Below are 16579 nucleotides of genomic sequence, written 5' to 3'. Positions count from 1 at the left end.
ATATAATTATATAAATATGTTCATTTTCCTTTCAGACTTGTTTTAACTATATATATATATATATATCCCTTCACTGGGGAAGAGTTAATGTCTCACACACACACACACATGCGGGTTTGTTTTTGTGAGTTGTGGGGACACAACATAGTCTTTAATTCATTTTCTCTCGACTTTCTCTTCCCGTATTGAAAAAATGTTACCTACCTAACACTAACCCTGACTAACCCACAGGGATGAGCAGTCGTCACAATATGAGTTTGTAAACAGATTTCAATTCGTGATAAAAACCCGGCACAGACACGCACCCACACACACACAAGTGGGAGGGATACAGTGAGGGGGAAAACTTCAGCAGCAGTCCTTTCTACAGGAAACCGGACTGAGCGGGGAAAGAGGGGGAGAATAAACGGATCAATGCCCGAATAAACGAGAGAGATTCGGGACCGTATGCAAAGAGAACTCGGAGCTGAACTGAGATCCGTTTGGAAACTTGAACTGCAGATTTTAATTTGGGGGCAGATGAGCTAAAATGTGGTAACAGTGTCAGACCACAGGGAGATAAAGAGACTGAAATCTACAATGCAGGGAACACAGACACAAGGTAAGAGGCGTTTAATTCCTTACTGAGACTAGTACAATGTGTAATATATCTACTCACCGCAGACCTGAGTCTTTTGGTCTGCTGAACTTGTCTTGACTGAGTGCTGCACCATTTAAGGTGGAACGGAGCCTTGGAAAATTCGAAGACAAATTCGGATTCGTCTTAGGTTTTGAGAGACACGCTAATGAAAATGAATCCTAAAAAATAAAGTAGCTGTTGAATGTGTGAGAAAGTGTGAGTTGTCTGAGTTTATAGCGTCCTCTCCACCGTAGTGTTGGAGTGAATGGAGTCAGCGGTGAAAGGCTCTGATTCTTTTGGCCGTTGTGTGCACGCGACTATTTGTTGTGGCTCTGTCGGGTGCAGAAACTACTCCTAAATTACCACTTTTAGTAGCAGTTTTATCAGTCCTGACCTTATTAAGAAAACATTCGTGTATCCATTAGACTAATGTCTCACCCATATTCGAAACATTACCTAATTTATCAATGGGAATGTATCGAGCTTTTTAATAGTTCACCGGTATTTATTTTTTATGTGTAAAATTCAGTTCTGAACTGTAGTTAATATCAAAGAGTTTGTCAGTCATTATCACAAGTTTGTAGACCACCTCCAGAGAAAAATTAAGTATGTCACCTTGCTATTTTTCTATGTGGTGACTTTTAATATATATACTTTTTTTCTTGTTTAATTTTCATGGCCACATTAAGCGGTGAACAGCCTGTAGTTTGCCATTTATCTCTAGAAACTGCAGTACTCCAAAGACAGTTGAATAACGGAAATAACCCACAACCTAGGGTTTGTTTCCCTGACAAGAAAAGCTCACCATAATCCACTAATAAAAGTTCCTGGACAAGCCTCCTATCATTCTATATGTCAAAGGTACATCAGTGGGACTCAATGTGCACCGCATTTGTGTTGACTCTCTTAGCTCTTTTTTTGTAATATTTTATAATATATTTTTATTATTTACCGAAAATACTGTCTGTAACACTGTAAGGAAAGCTAGTTTTGTTATCAACAATAGAGAGGTTAGAGAAGTGGCCAGACCAGTACAGAGAATCATAGCTGTTGCAGTGAAACGTTCTTTGACAACACGAATTCCTTTCAACTTAAATTCCTGACTGACAGATTTAAAACAGAAGAGAATTCTGGACCAGCTTTTGACATCATCATACTGACACACCATGCTAATTTACTGTCCTCAAAATCGCTAACTCTGTTTTGCACCACGGCAGCTTCAAAACTACAGTGAAAACTCTTAGTGAAAGCCGGCTTTGTACTCCATCTCTTCTATTAGAAACTGAATCTCATCCCAGTCTGTGTCCGCAAAGAGCTCTGACCCCACATGAGGGGCAGGAGAATGACGTCAGGAGACAAATTCATGACAGCAATGATGTCATGAGTTAAGATCATGACGATAGTGGCACTGATGGGGCATTTATAAAGTCATGGATTGGAGCGTATGTTAGGGATGTCGGGAGGGTGGTCATTTTTATTAATAACTTACTCTGATTTTTATAGTTTAAGCGACAGGAATCAGTCATTTTCCTCCATGATTCTACTTCACATTATGAATCAACCATTTTGTGGATACATAATGGCCTGGGTATATCAGAGATTCATGGGGAATATGAGTAACATATACTTTCCCCATATATGTTGTTTCCCAGAGATAACATTGACTTATTCTTCCTTTAAAAGTACTAACATATCATTTTTTTCGACTGTAGTCACTTATTTACAATTTCCTTTAAAATTGGACTGTTGCAGCCAGTCAGATTTGTATGAAAGCATTTCCATAAGTTAGATATAGGTTAGTAAAGAACATAAATAAGATGATTAAGGAAGATCAATTCTGGAAAATGATGGGAAGACAGGGTGACTATAAATGATGTGGTCAAAACAGACTTGTAAATGTGGGAAGATTTGAGTGTCTGCTATACCTCAGACATTCACTGGTTTGGTGTTGATTTGTTTTGAATAACTGGTCAAATGGATAGACTTTATATGTGGTTTCAGAGCTGAACTTGTTTTTGTAGCGAGCCACATTATTCAGGGCCTTTTCCCATGGGAAGCCACATTTCCTCATGCCATCAGTAACTGAGTGTATACATTTGACCGGGAAGTGATTGGTTGGCATTGAGGAAAAACAATGGAGTGAGCTATGAGCAGTAGGGAGTGAACTGTTCTAAAAAATATGACTTTTTTCCCCCTCATCTTTAATATTTTCTTTCTCTCTCTCTCTCTCTCTCTCTCTCTCTCTCTCTCTTTTCCTCCTGCTCAGAGCAACAGCTGTTGAATGAGAATGTTTTTCTTATATTATTCTTTGACCATGGGAACAAACTTTGCTCAAGGACACAGACACGCACACAAAAACGCACAACCACAAACGCGCGCACAAAAAAACAACAACAAAAAAACCCAAAACCAAATAAACTGTGGTTTCCCCTCAATTTCATAAGAACCATATTAGTGTGAGCAGAGGCCTGGGCAAATAGCCAGTTGTACAGAATGAGTATATCTTGTGAACTCATCACGGCAAATCTCACTGCTTATTGAGCAAAAGCCAAAACCATTATCATCACTAGCACAGTATCTGATGTTTCCAGATATGACACTGGCTAATATGACTTTGTTGTATTGTTCTTCCATCCCAGTTTACAGTTTAACTACAGTTGTATAAAACGTTTTATCCAATTTGAGCTCAGATTAGATTCTCTAGGTTTAGACTCAGACAAGTCATAGTCAAATAAACTAATAGTAATAGTAGCAGCAGTTGTGATTTACCAAATATAATTTTAATTTAAATGCCAGTTGTACTACAGGAAGATGAGCATAAATAAAGTCATAATATTCATTAAAGGAGACATATGAAAAGTGACTTTGTCTGTGCATTAGAACATTCATTTTTATATCTGGAGTGCTTACCAACCTACAAACCATAAAATACACAGATCAGTATGATTTCAGTGGTGGATCATACTTGGTGCCTTAGTAACAATGGTGTGGTGTGTTGTGCTGCTACGAGTTCAGACACAGCAATGCTTCTGGAGTCCTGGAAAAAATAGAAGAAATAATACAGCAACCAAAACATTTCCAGCCAACAGCTTTCTGTGTCCACTGATAAAGGACTAGAGGACGGACCAACAAGGCAGGTGTGTGTAATAAAGTGGAGAGTAAGTGGACACCGTGTTTTAAAAAAAATAAAAATAAAAATCCAGCAGCACTGCTGTGTCTAATCCACTCGCACCAACGAAACACACAAGCACACCTACACTATGTTAGTGTCGCTGCAGCATTGACAGTTATCCACCACCCAAATCATATCTGGTCTGTGGGGATCCTGACTATTGAGGAGCAGGGTGAAAGGGTGCAAGCAAAGTATGAAGAACCAGTGGACTACAATCTGTAATTGTTAAACTACAAGGTACTTCTGCATGGTTAGTTGAGCTGAGAGAATGGAGTGAGTGTATATATAAGAAGTTGGTATTAATGTTATGGCTAATCAGTATAAAACAGACCATGGGATAAACAGAACATTCAATGCAGAGAGATACATTTACTGATGAAATATGCTGAAAATGATACCCGACATCTTGCTGTGACTACATATGGACAATATGGAAATATTTTTTATCACGATAATTATCAGTAAAGATCAATATATAATAATGCATGGTAATAACATACTTCCATATTCTCCAGGTGCAGTCATACTACTCAAATCCATTGGTTAAGATTTTGCTAGACCTAGGAAAATTTACATCTTGATTATCCTGCCCAGAAGATGAAAAACTGACAGACTGAAAAGTTTTAACAGGCTTATCCATCCATCCATCCATATCTTACCTTTTAAAATGTGGTGCTTGTCCTGAGTCATGAATAAAACATTCTTCAAAACATAAAAATCTCCATAGTTCAGTGTGCAAGTTCTGCTCCGGAGACTAAAAACTCTATATTTAACAGTGTCTAAATCCAAGCAGAGCAATTTTATTACTTTTTTTCCTCGCTACCTTTAAATAAACAGATATTAATTTAAAGCACTCTGTTGGGACACTATATAACTTTGTTCATGTTTTTGTTGTTGTTTGCTGATGCTAATCTGCTGTCAAATCTCCCAGTGCTGTGTTGTTTGATCCTTGTGTTATTTTAACCATAGCATTTCATTGACATTTCTGTTAAAGTCTGGAAAAAGGGGTATAATATGTTCTCTTTAAAGCAAATGTTCCAAACCCAGGTCTTGGTGAACACCTGTACTGCACATTTTAGTGTTTTCTTTGATCTAACAAACCTATTTAATCGAGAAAGGCTTGTTAAAAATCTAAAGAAATGAAGCAGAGTTGGATGCTGGGAACAGGGAAAACACCATGTGCAGAGAACTGTTGATAATCACTTTATAAAAATGTAGCCTAAAAGTGCAGTGTGCATTACATATAGTGTGTGAGGCATTTGAGATTCAGCCTTGGTTTTGCTTTGGCATGGAAGCATCACCAGTGATGTCACACTGAATCAAAACATGAGTGAAATAACATGGTCACTGAAGTTTGTATTCTCTCTGTCTATGAATGACTGATACCATCACAAGCACAGAAAAATGCATTGGAGGCTTACAATAGAGTAACATGCGGACAGTTTTCCATTAGATTCAATGAGTAAAATGCTAATATGGCTAACAAACTATAACAGCCTTTTCCTTTCATGCTGATGCATAGAGGTGATTGAACTTTTGTGGAAAAAAGACCAAAACAAAACGTGACTGAAACACAAGGATTATTCTGTTAGCAAAACATTGGTGATTATAAATCTAGAGCTATGGTGATAACTAATGAGTCACAAAGCACAATTTTTTGTCAATAAAATTGCAGGTTTTAGAATTTACTAAAAAAGACTGACACTCACTTAAATGCCATACTTAGCAAGATAAAATTCCAAGAGGATAAAATGTGCTACTGTTGTGAAGAACAAAAGAGTTTAATTTTATTGTATCATATTGCATTTTTGTATCATGACTAACATGTTACCTTGTGACTACAGCCTTGGTCTCAGCCTTGACCCAGAGTTAATGTATTATTAATACATTAGACCAAGACACTATAAAGCAGCTTTTTCATTAAGAATAGCCTTTTTGTTTTTTCATTTGTAATTTTCTATCCAGTTTACTTGTTGGCAACACCACCTGTTTTTTAAAATGCCTCCAATTGCACACAGTGCTGCTGAGCTGAGAGGGTAATGGCAAGCACATGCTTTCTTCCAGACATGTAAATCTAAGTAGCACTACTTGTCAAACTGCTGCAAATACAACACCACTGGACTGCTCAAGATGCTTGGAGGAGCATGCTAAATAATGCTAAGTATTTTTGTGTGTTTGCTTGTGCTAACTTACTTTACCGTAATTATTTTTTAGGACACTACTGAATACGTTAGGCATTTTTTGGGGTGTCTGACTCATAAAGTCAAATTCAAAAGTGATTTTGAGGGGACTACAGTCTCCCACAATGCACTTGTAATTTATATAAATGTCGTAGCTTACTACATGAGCTAAATGTAGCTTTTAAAAATCACAAAATTGAACTAATTCTGCATGGTTTTTACAGTTTTAAGTTTAGCATTGGCAATGATCACTGACTAAATGTTATCACTTCGTATTTTGTTCATGTCTGTTGATGGAAAGGGACGTTGGACACACAACTGAGGGTCATCTATGTTAGCAGGCAATATATGTCAGATTACATCAATCAGAAGCTTAATAGACAAAGACAGAAAGACAGTTCAGCTGCAGCAGTGTCCACACTGCTCTGACCATCACACTCAGCCACTCGTGGAGGACAGGAAAAAACAGAAGATGCTCAGGACAGACAATTCTCCAGGCCAGCACTGACTCACAAATGGGTCAGAGGTGTGAGGATGTGTCTCTGTGTGTGGGTGTATGACACAGAGCAAGAGAGAGAGAAAAGGAGAGGGAGGCCTTCTCTGGACCAAGGCAACTGGAATTCACTTCTGCAGAGTTCAACAGCAATAGATACTAACAAATGTGATTAAGTGTCTCTCTCACTGTGCCAGTTGGTCAGACAGGGAGTGTGTGTCTGTCTGTGTGTGTGTATGGCCATGTGTGTGTGGCCTATGGATGAGTGTTTATATTCAGTATTAATAACAGAAGCTCTTGGCTGTGACTGGATTTGCCTGGATGGCTATAAACACTCATTTGTACCAAAGTGCAGTGAGAGAATGAATAGGAGGAAAGAACTCAGGAGAGCGGGGGAGTGGAGACGGACGAATACAGCAGAGAAATGGTGTGTGTATGTGTGTCATGGGGTGAACAGAGGATAAATAATTTGCTGTTTTCCATTAGTCTCTGCTGTTCTATATCTCTCAGTAGACCACTCTCACCGTCTCTCTCTCTCTCTCTCTCTCTTTCTCTCACACACACACACACACACTCCTTTTTTCCTACACCCTCTCCTTTCCACCCCCCCCCCATCTGTTTCTTCAACCTATGAGCCTTCTCTCGTGACTGTATGGTAGTGTGTGTCTCTCACTAACTCGTTCTCTCTCTCGCTCTCTTGTTCTCTGGTGTGCGCTTGCTGCAGTCTTTTACAGACACTCCTCAAACTGCTTTTCTGTAGCCATCCAGCTGCAGTGTTGTGCAGTTTTACTACGGTATTTCATGGTAATTTCACTATGTCACCCACTACCCTCCCCCCTTTTAGTTTCTCCTGCTACAGTGTATATGTAGTGGGAGTATTCTCTCTGCCTCTTTCTGTCTAGCTGTCTCTGTCTATCTGATTTTCTCTCTGTCACTTTGATTTCTGTAATGTTGCTCAAACCTAAATGGCCGGAGGAGAATCAGCAGAGCGTTCTTCCCTACCGCTGTGCGCCTCTGATCTGATCTGATCTCTGTGTGCGAGGCCATTTTTGGAAGAATCATGTTTTTTCCCTTCGCTGGTCAAACGGAAGGAACAGAAGTCCTTTCCAACAGTGCTGCAGTCCGGCCTCCCCTTTGGTGTGTGTGTGTGTGTGTGTGTGTGAGAGAGAGAGAGAGAGAGAGCACAAGAGAAAGAGTGTTTGTGTGTATGCACCGGGAAGAAAGTGAGAGGAACACACAGATGTAGACTGAGTGATAGCGTTTCACTTCTTGAAAGTGTTAGGGTCACTCAGGGCCTTATTCTTTGCCAGAGCTACAAAAGGCCATATTTACAGTTGGAGGAAGAAGACAGAGATCTGCATGGTTCTACAAACACACTGTCTTTCTCTTTAACTCACACACTGGGACCTCACATGCCTGTTTACTGTCACATGCTCGGTGTCTCTGTGTGAGTGTGCATGTGGCTCCTCTTTTGGTTCTGCAGTGTTTGTAGTGTAGGCCTTAAATTATGTCTGTTCAAGACCACATCTCAAAAGATAGTGCTCTGATGCTTAAAAGAGACATTCAAAGAAGTCAGTATTCAGTGCAGGGTTTTAGGGTTATTGAGTGCAGATGATAGTGATGTGTTAAGGCTGCAAATGTTAACTGCAAAGATTAAAATAGACGGTTCATGTGGATTTTATTACTTTAAAAAAGTCTGTAATACTTATATGTTCTGTAATTGATGCTAAGAGACTTCTATACACCATAATCCAGAGGTCATCAAATAGACTTAAGTGGAAGCCAAATTCTCATGGTATAAATACTTTTTGGACCAGATTATATGAGTATATAGCTCCAAAATGGCAGGTCTTTTAAACAGCAGCTGTTAATATAAAATGTGGCATCATCCTAAAACTAGTGTCCCAATATCAGTATGAAAATTATACACAAATAAAATGACAGCAGGCAGCACCTTGGCACTGCAAGTACTGTCATTGTAACACAGCTCCAGGGTCCTTGGATTTGTGGGCTCAAACCCTGCCTTGGGTAACTGTCTGATTGAGATGACATTGGTGTGTTCTTTGTGTGTCTGCATGGGTTTCCTCTGTGTGCACCTGTTTCCTTCCACAATCCAATAATTGAGAGTGAATGTGTGAGTGTGTGCTGCGCTATTATGGAGTGGTTGCTTGCTCCAGGGTTTGCTCCTGCTTAGTGATTCCAGGTAGGCCCTGGACACACGTTTATATTTACAGCATTTAGCAGATGCTCTTATCCAAAGTGACTTACAAAAGTGCTTAGTGTTCAGATAGAGTGTGTATCCTAGCTAAATAAGTTAGGGTCCAAATTCCCTCTGAGCTCAGTCACTTGTCAGAACAAAAACAAAATATAGTAAGTGCAATACACAATAAAATATAGTCACTGCTCATGCCTAGAATGAAAGGAGCTAATTTCAAATAAGTGCAAAACATGTTGCGGTGAGCACTTATTTTAGTGCCCACCTAAGTGGGTGAGAAAGGGATGGAAGACCGCAAGAGAGTCAGCTGTTCAGACAGCCAGTGGAAGTTTGTTCCATCATCTGGGTGCCAAGACCGCGAACTAGTCTTGACACTAGTCCTTCATGTGACTTTAGGTATCGCAGGTCAAGTTGAGCTGGACTAGAAGCTCAAAGATTTCAAGGTGCAGTCTGACTCTTGGCCATTGCCATAAAGTAGGGAGGGGCTGGTCCGTTCTTGGCTTTGTAAGCAAGCATGAGAGTTTTAAACCTGATATGGGCAGCTACAGGAAGCCAGTGAAGTGTGAAGAATCAGTTAAGATCACAGCAGTGGAGTGACACAAGTGAACTTTGGAAGATTGAAGACAAGCCGTGCAGCTACATTCTGGATCAGCTGAAGGGGCCTGATGGCTCACAGAGGAACACCAGCCAGGAGTGAGTTGCAGTAATCAAGCCTTGAAATGACCAGAGACTGGAAAAGCACCTGGGCAGCCTCCTGAGAAAGAAAGTGTCGCATCCGCCGGAAGTTGTACAGTAGGAATCGGCATGACTGAGTCAAGTTCATGATATGGGCTGCAAATGATATATCTGGTCATCCAGCATCACACCAAGGCTCCTTGTATCTCCAGATGGAACAACTGAGGAGTTCTCAAATGAGATGGCAATATTTTGGCGAAGGCAGGCCATTTCAGGGATGAAAAGCAGCTATGTTTTGCTAGGATTGAACTTCAGGTGATGAGATGTCTTCCCAGAAGAAATGGCAGTCGTACATGATGAGATGCCAGTGTCAGAAGGTGGGAAGGAAAGTATTAGTTGAGTGTCATCAGCATAACAGTAGCAAGAGAAACCAAGAGAACGGGTATCCAATGAGAAGAGAAGAGGACCCAGCACAGAGCCTTGAGGGACACCACTGGAGAGCCTGCATGGAGTGGAAGTAGATCCAGGAGACAAGGAAATGTTTATGATGAATGTGATTAATGACAGCAGGTCCACTGAGATTGACTGGAGCAGTGTCGATGGGATGGGGTCCACCAAGACCCTGAACATGTCACTGAAAATAAATGAAGGAATGAAATAAATTAATGGAAAAAACTGTAGCACTCAAGTTCCAACTAATTTTCTGCGTAGTCGGTCAGTTTCTAAAGAGTGGGATGGGGATAGTGATTGTTTAATATTAAGCAGCATGTTAAAATTTGTTTAAAATGCCTGTAATTAATTGGTTAATCAGTTTTAAAAGTAATAACAGACCTATACAGTAAGCATTGGAAGTATACTAGTCAATCGTTTATCTCTAAATTATGTAGGAGGTGATTTAAAATGCTATTTAGCAATGACACGACCACAATTTTGTGAGCATGTAATTGCAAGCTAATTCATAACATTTAATAGGTAGAGCAAAAATAGCATAGAACTTGCGTTTGTAAAATATATATAAAAAAATAACCACATTTGCTGCATACTGGGTAAAATGATATTACTCTTAATCAAAATAATACAAGATAAAATAAATGATTTATTTTTATTAGATATTCCTCTTGTTTTCCTCTCCTGAATGTCCTGGAGTCAGTCCTGGGCTTTGAGTACAGAAGCTGAGCTGTAATGTAAGATGTAAGTGATACTGATCTTGCCTGTCAGGCTCACTTTATCCTCGTGTTTTCTCTTCTATTTGTACAAGCGTGTGATTACTGTACCTTGGGGCAGAGAACATGATTCATTTAGCTCTGAGGGTGACTTTTGTATTATGTTTGTGTGGTTTGGACCCTGTTATTTTTTTGTGTTGGAATACTGAGATCTGCTCTGAGATGTATATGGGGAGTGTCTTTTCAAATTAATTTAGAAATTAATTCCTGCTGGTCAACAGTGAGCAAAAATGGTTGGGTGGTAATTTGGGCAAAAGAGGGGCCCGGAGGTAGAAAGTGAGAATGGTGCACCAGGAATGCTCAGGTGTGCTATTATGTATGTCAACTACCCTGAGGTCCCATTTTCTTTTTCTGTGACTTTTCTTTTGCTTTGTCTTAAAGGAATCGTATGGTGAAAAATGTTGTCAGATGTAGTCAGTTACCTAAGATATGTTTGGTAACTTACTTCTTTGATTTTTAGCAGGAACTTCAAAGTTAATGTCACTACCAAGTGTTGGAATTTCATCACTGCACATTGTGCAAACTGTTTCTATGTCACCATAGTTACCACAAACCATGCTGCATTGTTAAGAAATCTCAAATAGAGAGGCTTGTGAGCTTTCTCAGAATGTCTGGCATACTGTCATTTATAAAAACATTCAGACACAACTCACTTGACTGCTACAACTCATCGTTGTAGCAGCATTCCATCAACTCTGGTATACCTCCAGCCGGAGGTGCTCAAAGGCATTCTGTCACAAGCTCCTCCTGGCATGCTGAGCTCCTCAACTGTCCAGGGGAGAGTATGCCCAGCAGCCTGCTGGAGAGAATTAGTTTCAGCTGCTTGTGTCATGTTCTTTCAGTCATTACCCATAGGTCATGACTGTAGGTGAGGTTGAGGACATAGATTGACCTGTAAATTGAGAGCTTTGCTTTGTCTCATCTCCCCCTACCACCACCACATGGAAGCCCATGTGTCCAAGACCATGCCTTGCTTTCCATATCTGGAACGAAAGTGGAGACAAGGATCAGCCCCGATAAAGCCCAGAGACCACACTGATCAAGCATAATTACTGCTAAGGATACAAGCAAAATGTAAATGTGCAATTATTTGTCATTGTACAATGTAGAATGAAATGTGCCTTCTGTTTGTTTTACTTGAATCCAAGTTTCGACTCTTTGACGGATTCTCCTTTCTAGGATCTTGGCATAGTTTTTCCCAAGGGAGGCTGTGTGATGCCTGATAATTGGTGCACGCACTCCAGAGGCCAAAAACTGGGTCCCATCAGACTCTGTCCTCTACCTGCTTCAGATTTTCTCTGCCATCTGATCCAACTCACCACCAGATGACAGCTCAGCCCCTCTTTACCAGTGTGTCTAAAACATTCAGCCTCAGGTCAGAAGATATGACCACAAATTAATTTCCCAGTCACTGACAACATGAGCATTGAAGTTACCCAGCAAATCAATAGAGTCAGTGCATGGAATTCTGTTTGTCTCCAAGAAAGGGTGAATATTCTGAACTTCTGTCGGGTGCATATGCACACACAACAGTAAAAGTTTCAACTGTGTAATCTGAAGCTTCATCAAGGTACCTTCTCGTTTATAGGAACAAACTCAAATTGTACGGTCACCAACCAGGGACTTGTGGGTATCCTAACACACTCCTGGTGCCTCTCACCGTGGGCAGCTCCTGAGTAGGAGAGAAATTTACCCCTATCAAGGTGTCTGGTTCCACAGCCCACACTGGGCAGGGTACACACTGTTATTTTGGGAGTACTAATCAGAAACGTGATCATGGATTGTGTTTGTCTGGATGTTCACTCAAGACCTGTTTATCATGGGAAACTCTGCCTGGAGGTCATAGCTCCTGACAACATAGACTTGGAGGTCAATAGAACACATAAGCCCTTCCGTCACAACAATGCCTCGGTCCAGGAAGGGACTGCTACAACTGATTTAGCTTTTTACAAGCTTTCATCATTGTGCTTCTGCTATTTGAGGCATCTTAGTCTTCTAACAGCAAGAGGCTTTCCAAAAAACCTGAGCATGGTCCTAAATGGTACTACAGTTTTAGAGGAGGATAATACTAATATTATTCACACTTCGCAGATTTCTGCAGAGCTTCTTTGTGAAAGAATTATTTTGTTTATACTCTTATTTATACACCTTAATACTTTTGATTTTGTTGATTTTTTTTTTCTTTCTTTCAGGTTTTTCTTTGCACATTTGCAAAATTTTCATTAGCATAGATAAAAAGGGAAAATTCTTTAATGGTATTTTATTAGTGTTTTAGCTTTACTGTGTACACTATGTGTCAAATGTACAGTATACTAAGAATGGTGTTCTAGAGTTATGCTTTGTTTATGGTCAAGGGAATTTAAGCCAACAGGGAGGGATTAGCCAGCATTGCATGATGAGGTTTAGACTCTTGGTGGTCTTTCCTTATGGTTATGAAATGTTTGCACCTTAGGGGTTTGGACCTTGGTTTCTGTAAAGATGATTTGGGACAATGCTCCACATAAATAAACTGATTTAAACTGAATTTAACAGAAAATAAATTAAAATGGTTCTTGTTTTTGTTCTTTAGCAATGAATCCTAATGAAACCTGGGCCAAAGTTCCACTCTCAGACTCCTTCTTGAATTACTGTTTTCTTATACTTTCCATTACTCACTAACAACAAGCATTTACTAATTTCCGGTGAGTGCAGTCAAGGAATTTGGTTCCATGAGATTCAGTGGAGCATCCAATGCCAAAAGCAGACCTAATTAAGTGCTACAGCGGTCAGGACTCCTGATCATGGACTTTGGATTAGAGAGGGCCACCTGGCTGTAGCAAGACCTTGTTGTAATTAAGAGTCATAGATGTTTAGTCAAATATTAGTGTATATTATTTTATTTTATTTTATGTAATGCTTTTTATTTACATTTTACACAGGCCAAAGTTAATGTATTTCCAACTAAAATTCAGCAAATAAACAGCAACTGTGAATTAAATATGTTGTATTCTCTGTTGAAAATATTGACATATTTTGAATTAGACAATGAAAAAATTACATTTATGAAATTATAATTTACATTTAATGAACAAATTAAATTGAGCTCAGGTAAACAAACTTTATCTACCACTGCCCACGAAATTTCAGTTTCAGCCCTACATCAGAGTTATTTTTTGTTATATAAGACAAAGTTATATATCTCACTAAAGCATAATGCCTGAATAATACACACACACTGTATCTCTCTTTCTCTCTTTGGTCCTGTGCTGCATTTGGTTTGGTGGAGGGGATTTTAGGCTTCCTCTTGTGTGTTCTCTTCCTCTTTGTGGTTCTCTACTGGGCAATGGCAATAACACTGCAAGCTTTGTCCTTCTTTTCTTTCACCCCTCTCTCTCTTTTTCTCACACTCCCTCTGTTTCCACATCCATATATGTTCAGTGGAAGTCTTGGGAACAGAGCACGTGAGTGTGGAAGAGTGGGGGAAAGAAAGAAAGATGACGTGAGAATGTTCAGTGCTCAGTGTTTAGTGAGCAGATTATAGAGGAGGAAAAGGATGAAGGAATTGTAGTGATGAGTGTGTGTGTGTGTGTGTGTGAGAGAGATTGTCTGTCCATCCGTGTTTACAGACAACGTACTTGAGACAGACTAGTGAGAGGAAACACCTGTGTGTGTGTGTGTAATGTAAAGCTGTTTAGCATCACTACACTGGCCTGGATACCCCCACCCCGCAGATTTGTGTCAGGTTTAATTTTATGGTCATATCATTCTTTCCTCTTATGGACCAAATAGTTTTTAGTTTACTTCATGATGAATGTACCAGAAAAAATGCTCCAAATTTAGTTTTTTTAATTGGACAGTGAAAGCAAAAAACAAATTTAAGTACTTTAAAGAACACTATGATATATTTTTATCTTAAAATTACAGCTTTTGTCATCGTGATGTTTCACTGACATTTAATAAGAGAATAGAGCCTCTTCCATTGCTACGTTTGGCTCAGCACTGCAGAAATCAAATCAAATTTATTTGTATAGCGCTTTTTACAACTGATGATGTCACAAAGCAGCTTCATAGAATTCCATTAAGACTAATGTAAAGAATGTAAAGATGTAAAAATCCCCAGGTGAGCAAGTGAAGGGCGACAGTGGCAAGGAAGAACTCCGTCAGCTGAGGAAGAAACATTGGGAGGAACTTGCAGAAACTGTACTATGTAACTTTTGGAGGAGGGTATAAAACAATCACCCTCCTTCCCCCTCTCTATTGACTTTTGTACAGTGCTGTAAAAGTGAAATTCACTAGGGGGCACTCCAGGAGCAAAAAAAATAAATTCAAATGTTCCTTTGGGGTGCATTCATACATTAAAAATTCAAAACAGAACGGGACATTCTGGAGCAGCTGCACATGAGCTAACCCTGGATTAGTAAAACTGCATTTTCTAAACACCATTAAATACATTTAGTTTGAGTTGGTTTCTGTGGGTTCTTGCTTGATTAAAACTGCTGAAAAAAACCTAAGAATATTCCTTTAACATCACCAGATTTTCCTAAATAAGTCCTAAATATAGATGGAGAAACCCCTTAAACAATTGAAACAAAAATATTTTATTGCTCATTTATTTATTGAGGAAAATGGCCTAATACTACAGATCTGTGAGTGTCAGAAGTATGCGAATCTTTGCTTTCAGTATCATATGAGACCTCCTTATGCAGAAGTAACTGAAAATAATGGTTTCCAAGAGTTGATCTGTCTTGGCTTGGAGGAACTTCAGTCCATTCCCCCTGCAGAACAGCTTCAACTCTGGGATATCGGAACTCTCACTTCAGGTCTTCCAACAGCATTCTGTTTGTGTATTGTCAGGACTTTGACTTGGCCTTTTCAAAAAAAAAAAAAAAAAAGGGTCTAATGAACAACAGCTCTTTTGAGTTCTTCAGAAATCACATTTGTTTGTGCAATGATATTCTCCCACAAATGTATCGCAAAGATCAGATCCCTGTTAATACACGACCCATTTCTGGAAAAGTTTATGGGATATTTTGTAAAATGCAGTAAAAACAATGCATTAACTCTGTTGCCAATGTCACAGCATGTGGTTTTGCTGTCACACAGCTCCAGGGTTCTGGGGTTGTGGGGTTCAATCTTTTGAAGAGGTCTTTGGTGGGTTTCCTCCGGGTGCTCCTATTTCCTCCCTCCCACTGTAAAAAAAAAAATAAATAAATAAATAAATAAATAATAAATACACAGTGGTAGGTGAATAGACTGTTCAAAAGTGTCCATATTTGTGAGTGTTGATGCTTTTTGATGGACTGGTGCCCTTGATTCTGGGTAGGTTCTGGGCCCATCGTGACCCTGGTCAGGATGAAGGGGTTCCAGACTTTGAATGAATTCATGAATAAATTTGATGCCTGCAACACACTCAAAGTTGGGATAGTGTCTGAATCAGAGTGAAAATGGTATTGAATTTTTTAATGTTCCATTCAATGCAGGTGAATTGGTAACAAGTAAGAAAAGAGTGTATATTAAAGGAGCCTTTTTTTAGCAGTCTTTGTAAATAAAGATTGGTGTTGTAAAAGGCAACTTGCATTATATTGAGGTCCATCAGTGCTCACTGTATGGATGGATTGCATATGTGTGGGGTTGTATACTGAGATTTAGAGAGACATTAGGTGCCATCAAGACAATGTTTCAGTAAGTTCAGTTCCAGTAAGTCCATGGTTATTTCAGCAAGACAATGCTATGCCTCGCTCTGCTTTTGCTGTAACAGCATGTGAGTGTGTGTTTTATTGGTCTACCTGCAGTCCAGGTCTGTTTAGAATTAAAAATATGTATATGGTGCATCATGAAAAAAGAGAATCACATGATTGCAACCATGGACTGTTGAGTAGATGAATTTTTGTATAAAGCAAGTATTAACCTAAATCCAACTTTTAAAAAAGTTCTCCACAACATCAGCATCAAGCTAGAGTCCCTATCAGTGGCTCCCACCAAGGTTGTAAGAAACCTGGGTGTCATGGTTGATGACCAGCTGA

General features: G+C 39.4%; 1 protein-coding gene across 1 annotated transcript in view; it reads left to right on the top strand.

The window, feature by feature from the left end:
- The first annotated feature begins 363 nt into the window (after positions 1-363).
- Positions 364-16579, top strand: part of fgd (faciogenital dysplasia) — a 77049-nt gene continuing 60833 nt past the window's right edge. The window contains exon 1 of the mRNA XM_066643391.1: positions 364-601. Within this exon, the coding sequence (XP_066499488.1) occupies positions 580-601 (22 nt within the window). The 5' untranslated portion in view covers positions 364-579. The remainder of the gene's footprint in view (positions 602-16579) is intronic.

This window comes from Hoplias malabaricus, chromosome 14 (assembly GCF_029633855.1).
Source record: "Hoplias malabaricus isolate fHopMal1 chromosome 14, fHopMal1.hap1, whole genome shotgun sequence".
Classification (NCBI taxonomy): domain Eukaryota; kingdom Metazoa; phylum Chordata; class Actinopteri; order Characiformes; family Erythrinidae; genus Hoplias; species Hoplias malabaricus.
Note: the sequence above shows the minus strand (reverse complement) of the source record. Positions and strands in the feature narration are given on the sequence as shown.